Raw genomic sequence first — 20,690 nt, forward strand, 5'->3', positions numbered from 1 at the left:
TCTTCAGCTGTTTTCTGACATTGTCTGGGAATGTGAACATCAATGAGGATTACAATGAGAGCGACGATGACCACTGTTTTTATGTTTCCATTATTACATTTATTATTAGAATAGAGATCAATTCAAAAGTCCCTCTAATGATGATTGACCAACCTAGTTGACATATATTTACTTATGGTAATTATTTAGGTCCCTGTTTTTATATATATTGTTTTGTTTGCTATTTTCAAGTATTGTTTTTAGTTTTGACTGATTTTTCGTTGGCTTTTGTAGAACTTGCAGTAATAGTGCTTTTTACCATTTTGCGTTTGGTTTTCTTGACCTCGTATGCTCATATAAATTGGTTTTCACATCCCTTTTGTGAATTAAGCTGTGTTTATGGTTATTTGTTTGATTTATAATTGTAACTTGATTTATGTAAATCCCATTTTTGTTATCACCATTATGGGAAGAAAAAACAAAGACGTTCAGTCAATTGACAGGGTGTAAGGGGAATGGGTCTTCCCTGTTAGGCATTATGAATGTACTTTAAATGCCATATTGTGATAAGCTACAGTATTCCTTTGCACCTAAATTATTTTTGAACATATCTGAATATTGCTGTATTTCCTGGTAGTGAATTTCTATTTTCTTGACCGTGTAAATGTCCCTTTAAACACAATTAGAGAAATCCCTATTTTTACCCCTAAAGCCAAGTCCCCATTAATATATATATAGAGAGAGAGAGAGAGAGAGAAAGAGCAACAATGCTAACAAGAGTTTTGATGGAATAATGCCTGTGAAATGATGCACTATGTGTGGTCTCATGAATCCGATTTTATTGGACATATTCAACCTTTAAATACAAGACATTGCTCTATCCCTGAATCCACAGCAGAGTAGAGTGCTCTTTGTGAGTCTGCGGTGACCAGTGTTGCCCGCTCTCCACCTGTGCGCTGAAACGGTCAATAATCTGTACACCTTAATAGTGCGTGTGTTCAAAACAACTGCTGTCGTTTCAATAAAAGCTTCTTTTTTCTAACAACAAAACAAAATGTAGTTCACATCAGTCTCAGAGTGTTTTCCAAAGCCCAGTCTCACTCCTCCTCCGACGCAAATCCCTGCTGGTCCCGCCGCCGCTCCGCCTCGGTTTGCGCTCGTATCGCCGGAACCACCACGTGGCGCTTTCTCGCCAGGGAGAGCGCGATGCCCTTCTCGTAATAAGCACATTCGTTGACAAAGAAAGGATAAAGAGGCTCATTTCCCTTGTACCTCAGCGTTTCGCCCGAGAAAGTCTGGAACAGCGCGTCGTCGGGGTGGAGCAGGAGGAAGTCCCTGTCCTGTGTGGAAAGGCAGACAATCTTCAACACACCTTCTCCACGCGTTTGTCCGCTAGTTGCCTGTATAGTACATTGACTCGCTTTGGTTTTTTACAGGGGACTTATGTGCTGAATCTATTTCCCACTTTGCTTGTGTAGTGTCTTTTTGTCAATATATGCAATGTGAGTAGCACATGTGGCTCACATTTTCTCACCCCGGAATGCCAAGTTAGGGGCCTCCTGATGACCCCTCACCTCTCCTTGGGGCCCCTTTAAGTTCCACGTCTCATATGGCATAACTTGATTCGAACCAGATGTTCTTATTCAAGTAAACAATGGGCCTATAAATATAACCCCCAAGAAGAGTCGGGAGGGTTGTCCTTTTGGCCGGACACTCTCCAAGTTCTGCAGTGCTTGTAATCAATGCTGGTCTTTTTGTAATAAACCTCTATATACAATCAAGACGGTGTCGGCGGACTTCTCTTCAGTACATCTTCACATCATCGCTACTTAGTATACAACACTTGCGGTTGCCCAGCCAAGAAATAGAGGGAACGTGCATGGGAAAGTACGCTCGTCCATAGTGACTCAAAGGGGAAACTTTACAAAAAGGGTTGTTGTTGTTCTTTCAAATTTGATGTTCCTCACCTTAACCCTAACGTGGTTAATTATGATAATACATTTTGAATTTTTAGAGACGCAAGTGTCAATTAAAAATAATGACAGGGTGCCGCTGTGACGCACATGCAGCCAGAGGGGGGGGAACTGCTGCCAAATGCCAAGGACGCACAGTACTCGACAGTTACCGCAGATCTCAATCTGCACCTGCGAACCGGCGTCGACAGAGACGGCTGCCCCGCTCCAAGCGCCGGTTATTTATAGATAGCCTGCTTCTCACGCCAGTCACCCGCAACGTGAGAGCACTGTCGCCAGGCGTCACAGTAGATTTGGCCTGGCCCAGTTCCACCTGCTTCTATTTCCACGAGCCACCTGACCACGCCCTCACGCAGGCGCACTCATTTCAGATTGCCCGCGTTTTTGTTTTTTTCCCTCTCAATTCTTACACTTTCAACATGGCTTTGGAAAAAAAAAAGAAGAAGATATAACTCTTCATTTTATGGGTCTGTATCCTTCACACGATTTCCCCCCAAAAAAATCAAGAGATGTTTCCTTAGAAGACTGGGGCGCCGGTTATAGAGAATATTCTTGCCTGCTTATTTAACGCTCAGTTAAGATATGAATTTATTGTTTGAAACATTATATGCTGCGCTGTGTGTTTTTTCGATGGAAAGATTTTTCCATTTTGGCTGCCGTGCAGACTCCCGAGGTTATAGCAGTGAGTGCGCCAACTGAACACTTTGTGTTGTTTTCATATACAAGGACCCATCTCGTGAAGGCCCGCACGATGGATTCGATCCAAAGTAGTCCTTCAAAAAAAACACACACATCTGATTACGTTTCTGTGGCAGGAAATACACCGGATGCCTTTGAGTCACAGTGTAAACTGGCAGCTATAAATAAGAGAGGATTTAGCAGAGTAACGTCACAACATGCATTTTGGTATGAAGGTGTGTCGAAGGAAACCGGCCGCGCCTAGTGCTGTGACGAATATAGTTCTAGTCATATAGTTAGACCTCAATAGTTTTACGAGCAGTAGGTGAGGTTACATACTATTGTAGATACAATTCGTCCCAGCGTTGTATTAAGCACCTTTTCACAAACGCCGATGTTCACCTTGGCGCAAAAGGCCTCGCTTCTTTTGTGTCCATGCTAGTATATACGTCCATAAGGTTTACCTGTACCTCATTGTTAGAAAATGTTCATTTTGTGTATTTTATCAACTCCCTGGTTGAGCCACACGTACATAGTTGGGCTCAGCTGCGTTCAAACCTGACGACGGCCGTCTGCTTTTTAAATCCCGCCGCCACCAACGCATTTCAGACTGTACCTGAAGTTGAGGATGGATGGTTGCTGTGATGTTGTGCGTCTCGCTGTCTCTTGGGTAGTCGATGTTTTTCACTATGGTGAATACATCCACAAACCCGGCTTCAAAAATAGTACCTGAAGGAAGAGGGCGGAACAAACTGAAGTAGGCCAAAGGGAAATCATCCAAGGGCTTAAAAGATGCACACAGTTAGTCACTTATCAAAGTGAGCCCATTCCATGGGTAACTTGTGCTCGAATTTACCTGAGTTGAAGAGGCGGACCCAATCGAGCATGTGCTGCACGCCATCTTTCATCGCCGTATAGATATTTGACCTCACCACGCCGTGGGGCTGGGGGCCGATCTCCATCGCTACAGAAAATGTGTTTTTGAGAAGGCAAGCATCACAAATGATCCAGCCTTTCCGTCCTCCCCATGTGCGGTTTGTGGTCAAAATGAAAATCTTACCAAAGCCATGTTTTCCCACTGAATCGAGGGAATAGGATTCTTTACTGGAGACATCGAAATGGATGAACCTCATTGGCACATCTGGCATCTGCCTCTGAAAAAGACATGCCAGACTTAACTTTTAATCCCGTCTCAATGTGACTGACTTTGGAAAGTTTCTCGCACATTCGGGGGGAACGGACACGACTTCTGGAGTCAAACATTATTTGTTTTTGGCTTGCCTGAAGGTGTTTGAATATGTGTAGGCAGATCCAGTCGCAGTCAGAGTATGCGATGAGGCACAGGCCCATGTTGGCAGTGGTGTTGTGGAGGTCACAAACGAGGTCCACCGCCCCAGGACTGCCTTTGGGACCCAGCATCGCATTCAGCTCCCGGGACCTGGTCATCTCGTAGGGGGCCGAGTCTGATATGGGACCACTGGGAGACGGAGACACAAAACGACAGCTCATCATCTGCCACAACTGTGCCCATGAGCATCATCATCACCTCTTGACTGCCGCCTTACTTGAGGGTGGCGTGGGTGAAGCAGCGGTTCAGGTCGGTGTCGACGTATCTGCGGCACTGCTGCATGGCCCGTGGGTTCGCCAGCACCATCAGCACCGACGCAGGCTCCTCTCTCTCCTCCTCCATCACTATGTCCTTCGCCTTCAGCAGCTCTCTCACCAAGTACACCCCAGACAGCTCATTGCCATGGGTGCCGCCGCACACAGCGACTCGGGACAACCTTGGTAAACACACCACCTCGTCTACCTCCATCAGACTGAGAGCAGACGCACAACACATGGGAAAAGTGCAAGGAATTTAAGACGCTGTGTCTATTTATTATCCCATGTGCATTAGTGTAAAACTACAAATTCAATTCCGTCTTGTTTCACTCAGTGGGACGCATCGGTTACAGCAGTTCTGATGTCACTGTAGATATAACACTGCAACATAAAGCAGAGATATTGATTTGTGAAACCTTACCTCGCTTTTCTGGCTTGCAGCAAAGGGGCAGTCCCGTCTTTAAAACCTACTAATGCACTGTACTCGGAAGCAGCGCTGAGATAAAAGTCTGTTTTATAAAAGTCTCTTAACTGAGGAGGAAAGCCTGACGTAATACAGGGCAAACCGTCAGCTCCACGTTCACAAATACGAGAGGAAGTGAATGACGCGGCATCATACTGTACATCTTACCCAATCTACCCTGGCAATTGCCCTCCTCCTCCTTCCTCTTCTGCCGTTTGCCCTCTTCCACCCTCTACCTGGCTTTCATGCAGTTTTCACTGATTCAGCATTCCCATCCCTCCCTCTGTACAGGCTGTAGCTGCCTGTTGTGCAAACTCTCACCGTCCCCCTACCACCCCGCGTCCACTGCACTGCGCGGCACTACACTGTATCGGAGGCAGGGTGTGTCCTGAGTGTGATGTGGTGCATCGATCGCTTCCTTTGGTCCCGGCAGCTGTGAGGTCAGCCGGACCATAGGCTCCTCCCCAACTCTCCCCCCCAACTCCGTTTCTCTCTGCCCCCTGTATAGGATGGTAGGTTCCAGTCGGCCTTTCAGAAAAATTGCCTGAAAATAAATCTGCTGGCATGACACAGCAGGAGAGGCGCCTGCAATGTGTACAGTGGAACAAACAGCATCTCTCGTCGGGAAAATAACATGTGAACCAGCTGGTGATTTAAACCCAGAGTGAAGTTTCCATGCTCAAGGACAAGTGGAAATAGCTGGTTGAAGCGCGTCTTAAAGCCCATTTTTACCAAATGGCTTAACAACTTATTCCAATTTTTGGGGGGTTAATTTTGAGACTGCCTTTTACATGGGTAGCTTTTTTGTTTTTTTAATATCTTTAATTGTGTTGTTTTCCCCTAGTAGCCCAATAATAGTAAAACCTGCTATATAATCGTTAACTGCTTCCTTTTTTACAGTCGCTTTGTATTGGTTTTAAATCGATATCAATATATTCGACAATAATCTCTTTTTCCTTTAAAAGATACATTTTTGTTAAGGACTTTCAATAAAGACACATTATACATATACACATACACATAAATAAAACTAAACTACTGGAAATGTTGGAACAAATTACATTGAAGAACAGTATGAAAAACTATGTTTGACATCACATCATTTGTTTATTACAGATCCTTTTCCTGTTAATACAAAATACTGAACAATGTCATGTCTCTCCAATCAGTCACGAATGGAAACTCCCTTTTTTTCTAAAAGTGAAGACAGCCCACTTCCAATAATATGAGGAAACAAAAATACAAAAAAAAACTACTTTACAGTTATCCATACTATAATATGAAATTCTATACATTTATAAAATCATAGTTATATGCGATTCTTTTAAATTCTTTGTTTCTTTATTCTTCATATTTAAGTACACTTACAAACAAAATTATGAAATCCACACTCATTATATCCCGTGTTTTTGGTGTTAAAATGTACTTGCATATGTATGAATTCTTCAGCAGATACATGTGTTTTTTTTCACCACTGAATGTACTTTTTATGATTTCTGTATTCATTCATCCAATACTGTCACACAAAAAAAGTCACAGCAAGTATTTAACATTTTATTAAAACTGTTTTTTACTGCCATTTAACTTAGTAACCTCTCACTTAATTTGCACAAGGGCCAAATATTATTCAGATGCTGTGAGAAAGGACCATTTTCCTTAATGGTTAAAATTGCACTAATAGGAGATTTACTCAGCACCTGAAAAAACACTTTTGGCAGCTTTGTCCTTTCGTTTCACAAGTTTTTCTTCAGAGTTTTAATGGTTGTACAAGACACCAGTAATGACTGAGAATATTATCCATCCAGGTGTAATGTCAAATGCAAGTGAGAGCAGGCTGCTTGTTTCTAAGGCGAAGAGATTAAGTGTTTAAGCCTTGTACCCACATCACAATTTTCACCATCATAATTTCCTTCAGGCCTTGGTAAAAAACAAAACAAAAAACTATAAAACATGACAGTGTAGAGGGTCAACCAGTATTCTGGCCAATCTTTTTTTTTCTGCACAGTGGCATAAAGTAATGGAAGAACAGATATGCAGTCATACACACAAGTACACTAGAACCTTCATTTCATTACATTAAGACACTAAATCAGAGATAAACAAGAAATCCTCTTACATCTTGAAGGCCACCAGATGACATTTTACTGAAATTATTTTTAATCATATTTATATATAAATCTATATATTAACCAGGTCCCCCCCTCTTTTAGAGTTATTACCAAAGCACACAATGCTGTGGATGACGATAGGTACACTACATTATCTCCCAGCGGACGTTTTGAGCACATAACCTCTTGTGCTCCTGAGAGAAACTGAACAGACTTGAGCAGAGAGACTAAAAAGGACCAGCTACTATAAATTTGGAAGCACTGCCCATTTCATTTTCCTCCCCTTCATACTCGGCCTGACCAGAGTCAAAGCAGCAAAGACAAAGACATTTTAATTCCAGCATTCTCAGATGTGTGGCAGCAACAAAGGGGTGGATGCTCAGACTGAGGCAGAGGCCAGAGGGGGAAACCCTGCTCCCTCTGGATCAGACTGCAGTGACCGTCCTGGAGATCTCTTAGAACAGAGAGCCACTGGAGGGAAGCAGGGCCTTTGTGGTAGCTGTCCACCAGGCAGCTTTGATGGATCAGTCTATTTAGGGGCACTTTGCAGTCAACACCACGGTCAAAATATTTTCGGGGATTCCTCCCAGGTGCCACGGTCCTTGGTTTCCCAGTAGCCTCCCTTATAGAGATGGATTTGCTCACCTGTGATCCGGTCCTCGCAGCGGTCAAACCATTGTGCTTGGTAGTTGTCATGAGGTGCACCTGAAAGAGAGAGGGGGGGGGGGGGGGATTGTGTTGTCAAAAATGCCGGAAGGAAAACAGTCAACAAGAGCAGAAATTCACGCATGAGCAGGAATTCACGCGTGAGCAGGCGAATGCAAAAGAGGCAAAAAGAGGAATACTTGCTTTTTAAGGAGGCATCAGTAAGAGAATCCTCATCGACAGCTTGTGGAAGAGAAAAGGGGATCACAGAGATTTTTTTTTTACCCCTTAACTTCAAGACCAACCCCCCCCCCCATTCAAGGTCGAGAGGAATTCAGACGGAATAAGGCATTATCACACATTTGACTCACCTTCTTCTGATTGGCTGGAGGTGCGTTGGCTGGCGGCCTCCCTCTCTCTTTCCCGCCGGGCACTGCGCTGCTTCTCCTCCAGCCGCTGCTTCTCGGCGTTGGCCTCCTCCCAGCGACCGTCCTCCATGAGACGCTGGTCAGGCCGGCGCCTGCTGTCGGTGGGCCCCACGCCCTCCTCGGGCTCATTTAGGGTCAGGGCCAGGTTGGTGAAGTAGTACATGGTCTCTGCTCCCTCCCTGTGGAGAAACAAAGATACAAAAAAAAATAAACACAAAAATTATTTTACAAAGCATCTACCACACAGCTCAGTATTTCATGACGCAAATATCTTTATTTTCTGCTAGTTGTTACATGTGTACCTGACCTGTAATCAATTCTGGCATTACAGGAGGGTAATCATGTATTTTAAGATTACTTAGCACTTACTTAGCACTTTGAGTTGAATCGTAATTGATAATAAAAAAGGTAATCATATTATTATTGTAATTGTTATTATTGTTACTTAGTTATCAAAGTGCGGCTGGGAAACACTTCGTCCACAAGGAAGTGTCCATGGTGGGCACAACCAACATGAGCCACAGGTACTGCCCTCACCCTGCTGCAGGGTTGGGTAATGTTCAACTTTAATAAGTAATTATTTCTTCTAATTAAAGGTTTGTTACTGTCTTTTATTGTGAAAGTGGGTCACTAAACCTGATATTAAAAAAACTAATTCTCATTCTAAAGTAAACAGTTTTTTGTTTTGTTTTAAGCCTCACAACCTCTGATCACTCTGACAGTATTTTGGTTTATATCCGTAAAAAAGGCAGAGACAAATGAGGAGCGGGTTATTACATTGGACTGAATCAAAACTCTTGCTTTTCAGTCTGTCGCATTAAAAAAACCTATTATGTGTCTTTATAATGTGACGCGTGCCTCATGCTGCGTTGCCTGCAGCACTGTCTGCGATGCCAGCAGAAGTGCAAAACAGTCAGTACCTTTGCTTTGAAAAGTTGAGCGAAAGCAACAGTTTTTGTTTTTCATACATTTGGAATCATCTCCAGTTCAGAATTGGCTCTTCATAGCACTACATACTTAACTAGAGCCCGCCCGATATTGATTTTTTTCCGGCAAATGCAGATAGAGATATTAGATAATGACAAATCTCCGATAGTGATTTATCAGCCGATATATAGCCAAACTTGTGAGAAGTTAAGAGGGTCCCAAAGTTTTTGAATGCTGTTATTTTTTCATGTACACTGATCTTAATCATTGCATATTAAATTGATTTTTTCTACCTGAAGCACTAGGAATAAGAAAAGAAAGAACATTCACCATGTTTCACACAAAGCAGGAGAGAATGATCCAGTGACAGGATAAACATGTATACCATAGAGTGGTATGATGTGAAGAAACATATTGATCATATTCATATATATTACTGCATGTTACTGCAGAAAGTTCACTTACATCAGTTTTATATTTCCAACTTGATTTGGAGAATCTAAATAGTGTTTGTAAAGGAGCAACAGCGATGTTTCACAACAGCAAAGTCACTCGTCCCTCAATAATGTGTCACTGGAAATACATCTGTCATGTTTGTGGAATCCAAAACATTTGGATTCCACAAACAATTGCCCTATAATTTTTAGCAGCACAAAAAATAACAAACATAGTTGTTGTTGCGTCGAGTTAACGTCACTTCACCTGGTTCTCTGCGTCACAGCGTCTCCGCTCTCATCGCTCGGTGTGTGCGTGTGTGTGTGTGTGGCCCCGCCCCAGCAGGAGGACGTCAAACAATCACAGTAAACATGAGCGGATGAAGATGAGGCTTTGATTACAAATATTTTAAATACTACAATTCAAGCAGGGAATTACAGTTAAATCAAACAAGTCTGCACCAAATAAAGCCGTGTCAGTTTCTGCACTTGTGGCAAATTGTTGTTGTGGCGCTTGTGGTAACTCTGCTACTTTAACCGGAGACACCACTGAGAATCTGCAACACCACTATCCCAGAGGTTATCCCAGAGGTTGGTGGTCCGATCCCAGCTTCTGCCAGTCCACTTGCCCTTGTGTCCTTGGGCAAGACACTTAACCCTAATTTGCCTCTGAAGGCTCTTCCGACAGTGTGTGAATGTGTATGAATGTGACAGATAAATGCGCGGTAAATAGCAGCGCTGTATGAATGTGTGTAGAAACACAAATGTACTAGAAAGGCGCTGCATAAAATACAGTCCATTTACCATTCGGCTGCGACCATCGACGCCTCGTGTGTGTTCCTTCTTCCAAGGGAGCGCTGAGAGCGTTTTAAACATTGTGGTCAGAGCGCCCTCTGCTGGACAAACTACACAACGACACCATTTCAAACTCCCCAAGAGTTTTTTCTGATGGTTGTTGTCATATTGGCAAACTTAACCGTGGATGCTAATATGTCTGTGAAAGGCAATAAATCAGTCGAGATCAGGTTTATGCAGTCGAGAGAAGCTAGAGCAGTTGACTCGTCCGACTTAGTGCCAGGTATTTTGTACTCTGTGCACGTCTCAAGTATAAACATGCCTCACCATGTAGTATCAGTACTTACGGTAGAGGATTCCTCCTCCAGACCTCTCTGGCTTTGAGTGTTTGGTAGACCGTCTTCTGTTTGCCCTCGGCGCCGTTCTCTCCACCTCGGCTGCTCTGCATCACTCTGGAGAACTCCATCTTCTCATCCCACGTCCCCGACAGCACGTAGTGAGCCTTGCCGTCTTTGTCCATCACTACACCCGTCACCTGAAAGTGGGATACGGCAGCCGTTAGCGGAGGAGTAAAACAACTTGACCCGGTGTAAAATACAACTATCATTTGGCTAAAACTAACAGTTCAGTGTAGCTCTTTATTATCTCACAGAGGGGTTTCTTAAAAAAAAACACAGGGAAACAATGAAAGACATTTCAAGTAGAGCTACGTGCAGAGCAGGAAACAATAAAACAGCAAAGAAAAACAGCAAAAATAACAGTAAGGACAAAACAAAGCTGTGCAGAAAATCAAGTAGCCAAGTGGTGTATTACAATAAAGAGTTTATTGTATGTGGGATGCAAAGAAACTCGAATCAGCTGCACAGAATTTTTTCAGAAATCTCTACAAAGGAAATGTAGAATTGAATCTGTAAAAGGTTCCTGCATTTTTCACTCACCTTCCTGGCCACATCTCTGGAGAAGTAGCTGTAAGGAGCAAACTTCAGGTGGCAGCGGTCTCCGGTGGTGTGGTTCACCACGTCGATCTCTCCAGACTGGCGGGGAAACGGGAAGACGGTGTGAGGGGAAAATCATATAAATCTTTAAAAAGGAATAAAAGCTTAAAAACTTCAGTTTAGGTTTGGGTACTATGACAATGATATGATGTGAGACATTAGCAGCGTGGTGCTGATTGAATACTCCAAAGTTTTCAATGGATTTTAAGGTTTCACTTTAGATCGTTTATGTTCATGTGTTTGTGTACGACAGACGGATAAATTAATACTTTGTTTTTGCATCATTTCCAGTTTCATGTCTCCACTTTGTCATTGACTTTCTTGGAAATGCCCCAACAATCATGAGGTCGCTGCTCACCAACTGTTGGTGCTGCTGCTGCTGCTGCTGCTTACACAAAGTTTTTCGTTTGAACAGTGTGTCGTCGCTCCAACTCTTTCCTCCTCACCTGATCTATCCACAGCTTTCCAACAATGATGTTGTGCACTGTGGTGGTAACTTTCTTCCATGTGTAGTGATGGTCGCCTTTCTCGAAGATTGCATGAATAGTGCCTGCACAGAAAGAGGGATTGCAGAAGGGAGATGAACCAACTTCACGAGCGAAACAAAACAATACGAAATGAGGTGTGACCGGCAAATTCCTCAGGCCTCGCTCATTGATCTTTGAACGCTCCATCAACGCTTTGTGCGTCGCCTTTGTCTTGTCCAACAGGCAATGACTGCAATGTTCCTAGCACACCCTCAAATCGAGGGTTCATCATTATGAAACCAAGAGGCATGTTTTAAATGCTTTGAGCAAGACCGAAACTTACCTAAAGGCATAATGGACAGATATTTGCCCCTGAACTTGCTGGCAACGGTGATTTCTTGCCTCAGCGTCCAGCCACGATCAGAAATCACATGGTGCGCTGCTGCGGGGGGGTGGTGACTCACCTGGGAAAGAGGTACAGATGTGTGACGCATATTATTTGGGTGTACATTTAGCGTTATACAAGCACACATATCAAACTGTAAAATAAGACTGATTTTATACAGGAGTGAATGAAAACCCATGCTATATAATCCAGTGTCAACTCATCTTCGATGGGATTCAACTGTTTCCATCACTACCACAATCCAATTTAACATTTATGATATAAAATATTGTATTTTATATCAAAATGATACGACTGTCAAATTATTCTTCTCCAAAGGCATTAATAAAGTAAGCAAATAATGATATGAACACATATTTATGACCACCAGCACCGATTTTTTACCCTTCATACCGTTTAAACTGTCCTTGGACTCCTGCTGTAATCAGTTAACTCCCTGTGCCATGTGGGGACCCCACATTAACAAGAAAAAAACAGAGGCGAAAGGCTCTCAGACGCTGAGTCAGTAGGTTTTCTCAAGTCAACCCTTCCTGACAGTGCGTTCATGTCTCGCTTCCCTGTTGAAGGGAGGCCCTACAGCTCTCTGCGCTGCCTCTTCTCTCACCTGCTCGCAGAGGGAGCGGTAGCCGCTCTCCCGCCGGCGGTCCAGCTCGTACGTCTCTCCCAGCAGGGGGTTGAAGGGCTTGCCCGTGCGGTAGACGGTGGTCGAATAGGAGGACACGGAGAAGGCGGCCACGTAGCACATCTGCTCCAGGGAGCTCTGGCACTTGGCCGCCTTGTCCAGCAGCTCGTGGTACTCCAGGTCCTCCGTCAACCGCTGCAGCATCGAAATGGGCTCGTTGAAGTTAACCTAGCAGAGAGCAAAACGACACGGATGAGGAGTCGCGTTTGCAGTCGCCATTTTTACCATGGCATTTGATTCTGGAAAATTAAAAAACTTTCAAACTTTTTTTGTTGACAATGCATGAGGCTTTCTCAGTAACAGACTCTACAAATTACGATCCTGCATTACATTATTTAGTAATACAAGTGCAGTAGAAGTGTGGTATGAGTACTGTATATTTCAACACTGCCGATACACAGATGTACCTGCCCCTGTTGGACCTACAGACCCTGGACTGCTGAGCTCCCTCAACACCTGATGAAATCAAAAGACAGATGTCAACAGACACTGCAGAGATCCCGACCACGCTTGGCAGCGTACAGCAGAACAAATTCTACCTTCTGCTGGTCGCCTAGGGGAAGATATCGGGCCTCTTCCAGGAAATCGTTGGGAGTCGGGTTTGACAGTCCTTCATGTTTAGTGCCGCGGACCACAGAGCTTGGGCAATGTCAACAGTTTTTTGATCATCTTAGAAGTATTTCAAACACTCTATCCAGAGACAAACCTGCACACCATCTCATTTTTGACTAAAATTTGAAATTTGCTTTGACCTTCTTTTATATCTGATGCTTTAATGATGCGTCATTTTCATTTTACTGCCTTGTGAAACACTAATTCATCATTATTGTCATTATTATGTTATTAATTCCTGTGTATAAATGCCTTAAGGTCGAGACTAGTCAGACCACTAACAGGCATTGGAGTGCACTGGAGGTAAAGGTATAATTTAGAATTTATAGATATTTCTCTTTTGCTTCAGAAACCCTTTGAGAATGTGTGAGAGCCATTTGGATGAAATTACCGGATGTCATGAGAGATAGAAATATATATATATATATATATATTAGGAGATTTTACAGCATTGAATTCAACTCATCTGCACTGCAATTTCTTGTTACTTAGCAGCAAGGACAACCATGCATGGGTTAACTGTTGGAGGAATGTTGTGCACGCAAGATCAGATTAATTTTAGAAATCACTAGTACACAACTTCCTGAAATGAGTTCACAGATAATTACTAGATGAATAAAGTGCCTCAGGTCTCTCCATAAATACAAAAATACATTGAATTGCTCCGCTGTCATCGGATCACACAATAGATCTACTTTAATTATAGTTGGCTCTCACAGAATGCTGTTGAGCCAGTATTGCAGCTGTGAAGATGAATGCTCATTCGACTAAACCATCATGAAAGGCGATGTGTTGACATGACCTTAGATCTGTGTTTACCTTGTTTAAGTGGATAATTCTTTGTTGCATCTACGCAAACAAAAGAATGAAGAGAGAGGCGGTAGAAGAGGAGGTTAAAGTCCAGAGTTCCAGTCACCGCCTGTGAGTCAGACAGGATATTGAGTAACAGCTACACAGAACACTCACAGGCATCGGGATCTTGGACAGCTCTTTGCCGATGCAGTTCTTCATGATACTCCACAGGTTGAGGGAATAGTTGGGTTTGTCAGGGATGCGCGTTCGCCTCTTCTTCAGGGGCACCAGCTCCTGAGAGGGGGATTCCTGGTTCATGGCAAGAGGCTCCTCGTTGAGCTAAAGGGAAGAAATGTCTTTCAATAACTGGCATGAATGCAACAGGGAACGACAAACGACAATCCACTGGTTTGTGTCTCTTAGCTGATTCATGGTTGTAGCACAATCACAACTTAAGTATTTACGAGACCCACCTGGCTGCAACTTTACAGTAAAACACTGTCTTCAATTATCATAAATGATGGTGGACAACATTTCATTGTACTGAAAGGCTCCTTTGAGACATACCGACTGATCATCAGGACACATTTCACTGTTGAAACCGCTGATATTACTGCTTGACCTTCTGTAAGAAATAAAAAACAAGAACAACAAAGAGATGTATAACTGCATACATGAGGGTTATGAAAGTAAAACTGTATGAAGCCAAAGAGATTGTATCAGTGTCTTGAGGCCTTTCGGGTCAACTAGGAAGGGGATGCAAGATACAACGAAGCATACCAAGCTAATCGGGCAATCATAAATGACGAGATGTATAACTGCATACTTGAGGGTTATGAAAGTAAAACCATATGACTTTATGGCACCTCGTGCCTGCAAGTCACACAAGGGCATTGTGAGGTGAGATACTTACTTGTGGAACTGTGGATCTGCGGGTACAGTGATGAACTCAGGAGCTTCCTCCATGGCATCAAAGAACTCGTTTTCATCGTCCTCGTCGCTGGCCTCGCCTTTTCCCGGCCCGGCGGCATCTTTGCGAGGAAACAATCAGTTGTCATTTCCCACCAAATTTTAAATGACACCATTTAAATCGACATTAAAAACGATTTACGATGGCGGGATTTTTCTCTTAGAGGAAGGAAAGGCCTGTGACTGACAACAGCTGTCAGCACTGCAATTATTTACTCAATTAGATAAAATGATCAGTCCTTAAAGCTGTCAGAATTTCACGTCATCACATTGCTTGTTTTAACACGCAGACAAAAAAGCAGCAAATTGTCTCAGCTGGTAATATTTGTATTTTTACTTTAAAAAATGTATTCCAATTATGAAGTGATTGAAAGAATAGTTGCCGATTGACTACTGCAGTAGTTCCCACACTGAGAGGGATAAAAATAAATAAATATTGGGGTTTCAAAATGATTTACAGGATAGAAATGCAGTAAATATTTGTAAATGCGAACAAGAGTGAGTGAGCGTGAGAGCTGCAATCGTCAACAGTTCTTACGGTACAGTACACCCCTTTCCCTGCTTCAGTTGTGATAAATTTGAATAATAATGCTTCGTTTGTGATGACAGTTATTGTTAGCACCGTCACCCACTGTTGTCGGCCTGGCGGACAGGTTGGGTCGCCAGTGCAGCCAATGCAGCAGGAAGCTGAGGTGTCAGACGTTTCTCTGCCATAATTCTTAAGCCTATGATTAAACTGTGCTCAGTTTTGACTGTTTTTGTGTTTCCTCACTTTAAGAGCAAAATGAGTCGCAAGGAACACAATGTGGTCTGGGATTTTTCTTCTCTTCCCCTCAGCCGCCTACCGCATGAAGACAATTTTTTTTTTGTCCAACTCATGTTCACACAGACTTTGACTCTCATAAACACTCAGACACATTCATTCTGAAGCATATCTTTTCACTGGTACAGACACTTTATGTGAAAACAATTCCCAGTCTAAAATATGTAATTTGAGTTTGAATATATTGTATATATATATTTTTTTTTTCTCCACAACCATCTGGCGACCCCCAGAAGATATCTTGGGAGTAGGGAACCACCAAGTTGAGAATCACTGCTTCAGGCAACCAATAACCCAGTGAATGATTTCGTAAAGGTGTGTTTACAAAAAAAATTAAAATAATATAATGATACAAGCAGTATCGTTGGAAGAAATAGTTGTGAGTTGGGAAGTTGTCCATGTTAGGGTCAGAGTCACGTCTTACTTTTATTGTCTGCTGTAGCATTGGCCTGTGAGGCGCCCCTAAACGCTCTTTCCAGGTGATTGTGCTGCTTGGCCAGTTGCTCTAATGTCTCCTCCAGTCTCACTCTCTGCTCCCGTTCTGCCTGCAGGGCCTTCTGCCATCGCTTACTGTTAGCCTGAGCCAGAGAGAGGAAATCCCGGCATGCCTGGGGAGCAACACATTCACACAAGGGTCAACTAGAACCACCGGAACTACATGTTAAATGACTGTGACCAGTCGATTTGGCTTGCTCGAAGTACAAGCTATATCAAGATTGGATTCTACAAGCTCAAAAGAGATCAGTCCGCGGCCAAAAAAAAAACCAAGACAAATTATAAATATACTGGGAAAGGAGGTGACACTTGCATTAATCATGGCATTAGAGGTGATGCGGAAAAGCGTGGCCCTTTCTGTGACCTGGCGAATCTTATCTCCAGCCTCTCCAGTCAGACGCAAACTGTCCAGTTCTGATAAAGACCTGAAATATTACACAACATGGATTATCTGTCGGGACAATGTAGTTCTCAATTACAGTGTTGAAGATCATGTGATTCAATGGGTTTTGTTATTACAACTCAGGCTGTATTATCTGTTCATTTGTTCATCTACATACTTCTTTTGAAAGCAGTGCAGCACCACACCTATAGTAAGCAACTGGCTAGGAATGTTTTGGACTCTGCGTTTCTATTCTTAGACAGAAGAGATGTGAGAAACAATAATCTTTGGCCCCCAGATCTAAAGCAAAAGCAGAGCAATAGTGTGGTAAAGGCTGACCTCTGGAGGGCAGAGCCATGCTTTGAGATCAGGTCGTTGCATGTGCTGAGATCCTCCACCTTGCTGCCTAGTGTTCTGAGAGCAGACTGGACCTCCGAATTTTGCACGGTGCCACCTTGTCCAGGTGCCGCCGGTGCAGATGAGGGTGGGAAGTCATCCCCAGAGTCATCTGTTGACAATTAAAAAACAACAGTAGAGGATTTTAAGAGAAATACAAAACATCTGCTGCTCTACAAACGTCGCTGTTCGCTTAAGCAGACACAGATCCAAAATCACTAAATTCCTTCTTCCTCTGCCTGCTCTTCACATCCTCCCGTGTGTTTGCGTGCTTTACCTGACTCGGCCTGCATGCGTGCCGCCTTGGCTTTGGCCAGCTCGAGGGCAGTGATCCAGCGTTGCCGTTCCACCTCACAGCTGGCCTTCAGGTGATACGTCTGTGCCCCGCCGTTGGAGATGACAAAGTTGCAGGCGTCGTCCACAGTGATCGTTGCTGTGGCCAAGTTAATTGTGCCCCGACATGTGTGGCCCATCTCTGCCTGGGTCCTGACAACCAGAGAAACTTTGATTTGAGTTTTTGATGAAAGTGTGAATTTATAGAAAAAAAACAATGGCTATAACAGAAGCCAGTTTTTCTAAGGACTGTAACAATATAATCTATAATCTGACAAAGACAAAAGACACATGATGAGGTGAGGCTAACATGATCAACAGCTTGTTGGGTGTAATTGTCTGCTAATTACAGAAGGTCAATGCAGAAGCTACAAGCAGCCTCTTTGTTATCTGCATTCTGCAGGAAAATGTACCTGTAGTATGACAGCAGCCCGTTGCTCAGGACAAACCACCTCCGCTGATAACCCTTGATGTAATTTGTCCACTTGAACACCCATCCTTTGTATGTGTCACCAGCTGGGGTTGGAGTGGGGGTCTTAGGCTCCGACATCACAGCCCCCACAATCAAAATGCAGATTTGAGGAACCTTAGAGGGAAAGATTTAAGTTAGAACTTACACGAGGCTTGTGGTTTCGAAGGGATCTGAATTGATCCATTAATTAATGAATTAACTAGCTCAGGAAATGATTAATCAATTAATAAAAATGAATAAAAATGTACTTGTTTCCTTTGTCTTTATTGATAGCAAACAACATGTGTTAGTCACGTTCCTGTTTTCCTACTAAATCATCTAAATGTTTTATACAAATTTACCATGAATCATTACAGGTGGTTGATATTGATCTTTCACTGTGGTATGACAGATCAAAGGTTAACTTCAGGATCAATGCAGATTTACTCCTGACAGATTTTGAACTGACAACCTTAGTGTTTAAAAACAGGTCGATTTTAATAAAAGATCTCAAAAATCGCAGTGTAAACCTGTCTTCTTAATAACATATATTATATATTATATTACATAACATAAACATGTTTTACTCAACACTGATGTCGACATGTTATAAAATGCATCTATTGGCCTTTTGGGGAAAACGTGACAGTTTTATGACCGACACAAATGAAACCAGATTAAAACGACGTTACTTTAGGTAAAGTTCATGGAGAGCTTGACACCAGCAGCTAGCCACAGCACGGCTAAGTGGGAGGCCGGGCTGTGGCACTGGACCATTATTTGCTCGAACATGAGCTACAGTGAAGAAACACCAGCTGACGTGTTCTCTCGAAGTTTACCAGCTGACGTGTGCACATTTACAACAACGGTGCGAGCAAGACACGCCGCTATGCAACATTTGGGTTTTACCAGCTAGCTTTCGCACCCTGCCGATGGCTGATTGTTTACCTTGACGTGTCCGAAATGTGAGATCAGGCAACCAGACACCCAGTGAAGTCACGGCTAACTTTGACACCCATACGCTACTGTGCCTAGCTGAGGAGGCTAGCTAGCTAACTGAGCAAGACGCCAGTGATGAAAAGCGACTAAATGTGAGACGTCGGCCACTGCAGTAGTGCAACGCGAACATAAAGCGGCACCGACGACTTTCATTTGTATCCCTCGGCAACCGTGTGTCCGTTGTTCACTCTACATCTGCGCACGCCGACAAGAACCTAAAGCTAGCCAGCTACATCTAACTAGCCTAACATTAGCTTGTCGGTTACACCCGGTGTAACACTATTTGGTCCCGTGTAGAAACAGACAGCTAAGCTACTAATGTTTAACGAGAGGCAGCGTCAAGTTAACCAATGACAACGCTTGACCGGACGAAGGTAGTCGTTTGCACATTCAAAATAACAGTTCTTTGTCACGTAAAACGTAAAAACGTCTGTTTTGTCCGACAAATGTCCGTCGTTTGCCTCTATTTAATTGTAGATTTTCGATGAATTAACTGATATTGCTGTTACTTTGGAGTTAGTCATTATTTTACCTCCAGAAATATTTTTATTTTGGCAGACAGAACTGGAAAATCCGCTTCGATTATATCTCCCTATATGTGCTAACTTTAATGTCATTCGGTTAATTCTTTACGACTAGCCAGCTACCTTAGCCAACGTTAGCCTTACAATGTAACGGTTATGGATCTTCCATCACATGATTTAAATTGAGATTATGGTACTGCGTAAGGACGTATTCACTTGCAGATAATAGCTAACGTCAATTGTTTTCTCATGTTAATGTTGACGTTGTGTGTTTGTTGTGAATCTAAAACGTTGTGTACCAAAAACGAAGTTGCTGAGTTGTGGCGTATAAATGTTACATCTTTATATGTAAGTGAGCGAGCGAAAAATGCGACTCCGGTGGGACTCGAACCCACAACCTTTGAATTGCTGCTTCAATTCCTAGAAGTCCAATGCGCTATCCATTGCGCCACGGAGCCACTTGTTGCACACGTGGAAGCCGATGGTATTTAAACCAAACTCTAAATGGATGTTATGGGAATTAATAAAAACTCTACAGTTCCTATCAGTCGACTATGAAGTGATTTGGGTTCGTGTACATTGTATTCAATTACATTTTGCCCTGCAAAAACACCTCTGCTTCGGAGAAAAGCATCGCGTGGAACAAATAATGAGCCTGCCGTGCGCCATACTGGACACGAGGCGGCGCTAGAGGACCGTCAGCGGCGCTAGAGGACCGTCAGAACTTCGACACAGTCTGCAGTCACTGAAATTGAGGTAATTCTTGGTAGCGACTAGCCAATCACGTTTCAGTCGTGGTTGTAACCAGGGTTCGGGATTTGCAATTACCCCTCAGTGCTTCCATCTCTACCAAGATTCGCCCGTCAAGCTACCAAAAATTGACCAATCGACATTGAGTTCCTGGAGAAAATTGCGGCTGCCGAATGGAATTAACGAATAAAGTTGATAACTTCTGACTGACATTTAGAAACTACTAGGTAAATATTAATATAAACAGCCGTTGTCAATACAAATAAATTGTCAAACATATGGCAACACAGCCCTCGAATACCTATGATGTGGATCTTCAGTCTTCGTACACATATATATATATATTTCAAAATAACATATAAATAAATTATTTCTATTGTCACATCTGAGTTGCTGTGAAACCGTGAAATGTTTGGCAAAAAAAAAGACCCCTAAAAAAATTATCAAACATTTGTCAAAAACATAATTATTTCAGCTGTACTCGTATTTACTGTTGGTTGTTTGATTTACAACAGAAAAAGTAACCACTAGCCTACATAAACCTGTCAACGTATTGTATGGAATTTATAAAGTCGACGC

General features: G+C 43.0%; 2 protein-coding genes and 1 non-coding gene across 5 annotated transcripts; all 3 read right to left on the reverse strand.

Moving 5' to 3' along the window:
- Window positions 1–798: 798 nt before the first annotated feature.
- LOC118286733 (N-acyl-aromatic-L-amino acid amidohydrolase (carboxylate-forming) B-like) lies at window positions 799–5,122 on the reverse strand. 2 transcript variants are annotated; one of them, XM_035611417.2, is made up of 7 exons: window positions 4,867–5,122; window positions 4,196–4,450; window positions 3,912–4,107; window positions 3,691–3,784; window positions 3,487–3,594; window positions 3,247–3,359; window positions 799–1,319 (listed from the first exon to the last, which is right to left on the reverse strand). In XM_035611417.2, the coding sequence occupies exons 2-7, from the start codon at window positions 4,444–4,446 to the stop codon at window positions 1,077–1,079; spliced, it is 1,005 nt and encodes a 334-aa protein (XP_035467310.1). In that variant the 5' UTR covers window positions 4,447–4,450; window positions 4,867–5,122; the 3' UTR covers window positions 799–1,076. The 2 variants fall into 2 exon arrangements, with proteins under 2 accessions (XP_035467310.1, XP_035467302.1); XM_035611409.2 differs by having other exon boundaries at window positions 4,657–5,117.
- Window positions 5,123–5,781: 659 nt separating this feature from the next.
- On the reverse strand, window positions 5,782–19,151 carry LOC118317590 (oxysterol-binding protein 1). 2 transcript variants are annotated; one of them, XM_035646445.2, is made up of 17 exons: window positions 18,787–19,150; window positions 17,801–17,973; window positions 17,332–17,540; window positions 16,998–17,166; window positions 16,590–16,701; window positions 16,206–16,389; window positions 14,903–15,020; window positions 14,557–14,614; window positions 14,164–14,328; window positions 12,508–12,753; window positions 11,841–11,961; window positions 11,477–11,580; window positions 10,974–11,069; window positions 10,383–10,570; window positions 7,823–8,058; window positions 7,656–7,694; window positions 5,782–7,511 (listed from the first exon to the last, which is right to left on the reverse strand). In XM_035646445.2, the coding sequence occupies exons 2-17, from the start codon at window positions 17,935–17,937 to the stop codon at window positions 7,369–7,371; spliced, it is 2,325 nt and encodes a 774-aa protein (XP_035502338.1). In that variant the 5' UTR covers window positions 17,938–17,973; window positions 18,787–19,150; the 3' UTR covers window positions 5,782–7,368. The 2 variants fall into 2 exon arrangements, with proteins under 2 accessions (XP_035502338.1, XP_035502348.1); XM_035646455.2 differs by lacking the exon at window positions 7,656–7,694 and having other exon boundaries at window positions 18,787–19,151.
- A 580-nt stretch (window positions 19,152–19,731) lies between these two features.
- trnar-ucu lies at window positions 19,732–19,819 on the reverse strand. The gene is given in 2 exon segments: window positions 19,732–19,767; window positions 19,783–19,819. It is a non-coding gene; the product is annotated as a tRNA-Arg (tRNA).
- Window positions 19,820–20,690: the final 871 nt, after the last annotated feature.

This window comes from Scophthalmus maximus, chromosome 12, assembly GCF_022379125.1.
Source record: "Scophthalmus maximus strain ysfricsl-2021 chromosome 12, ASM2237912v1, whole genome shotgun sequence".
NCBI classification, from domain to species: Eukaryota; Metazoa; Chordata; class Actinopteri; order Pleuronectiformes; family Scophthalmidae; genus Scophthalmus; species Scophthalmus maximus.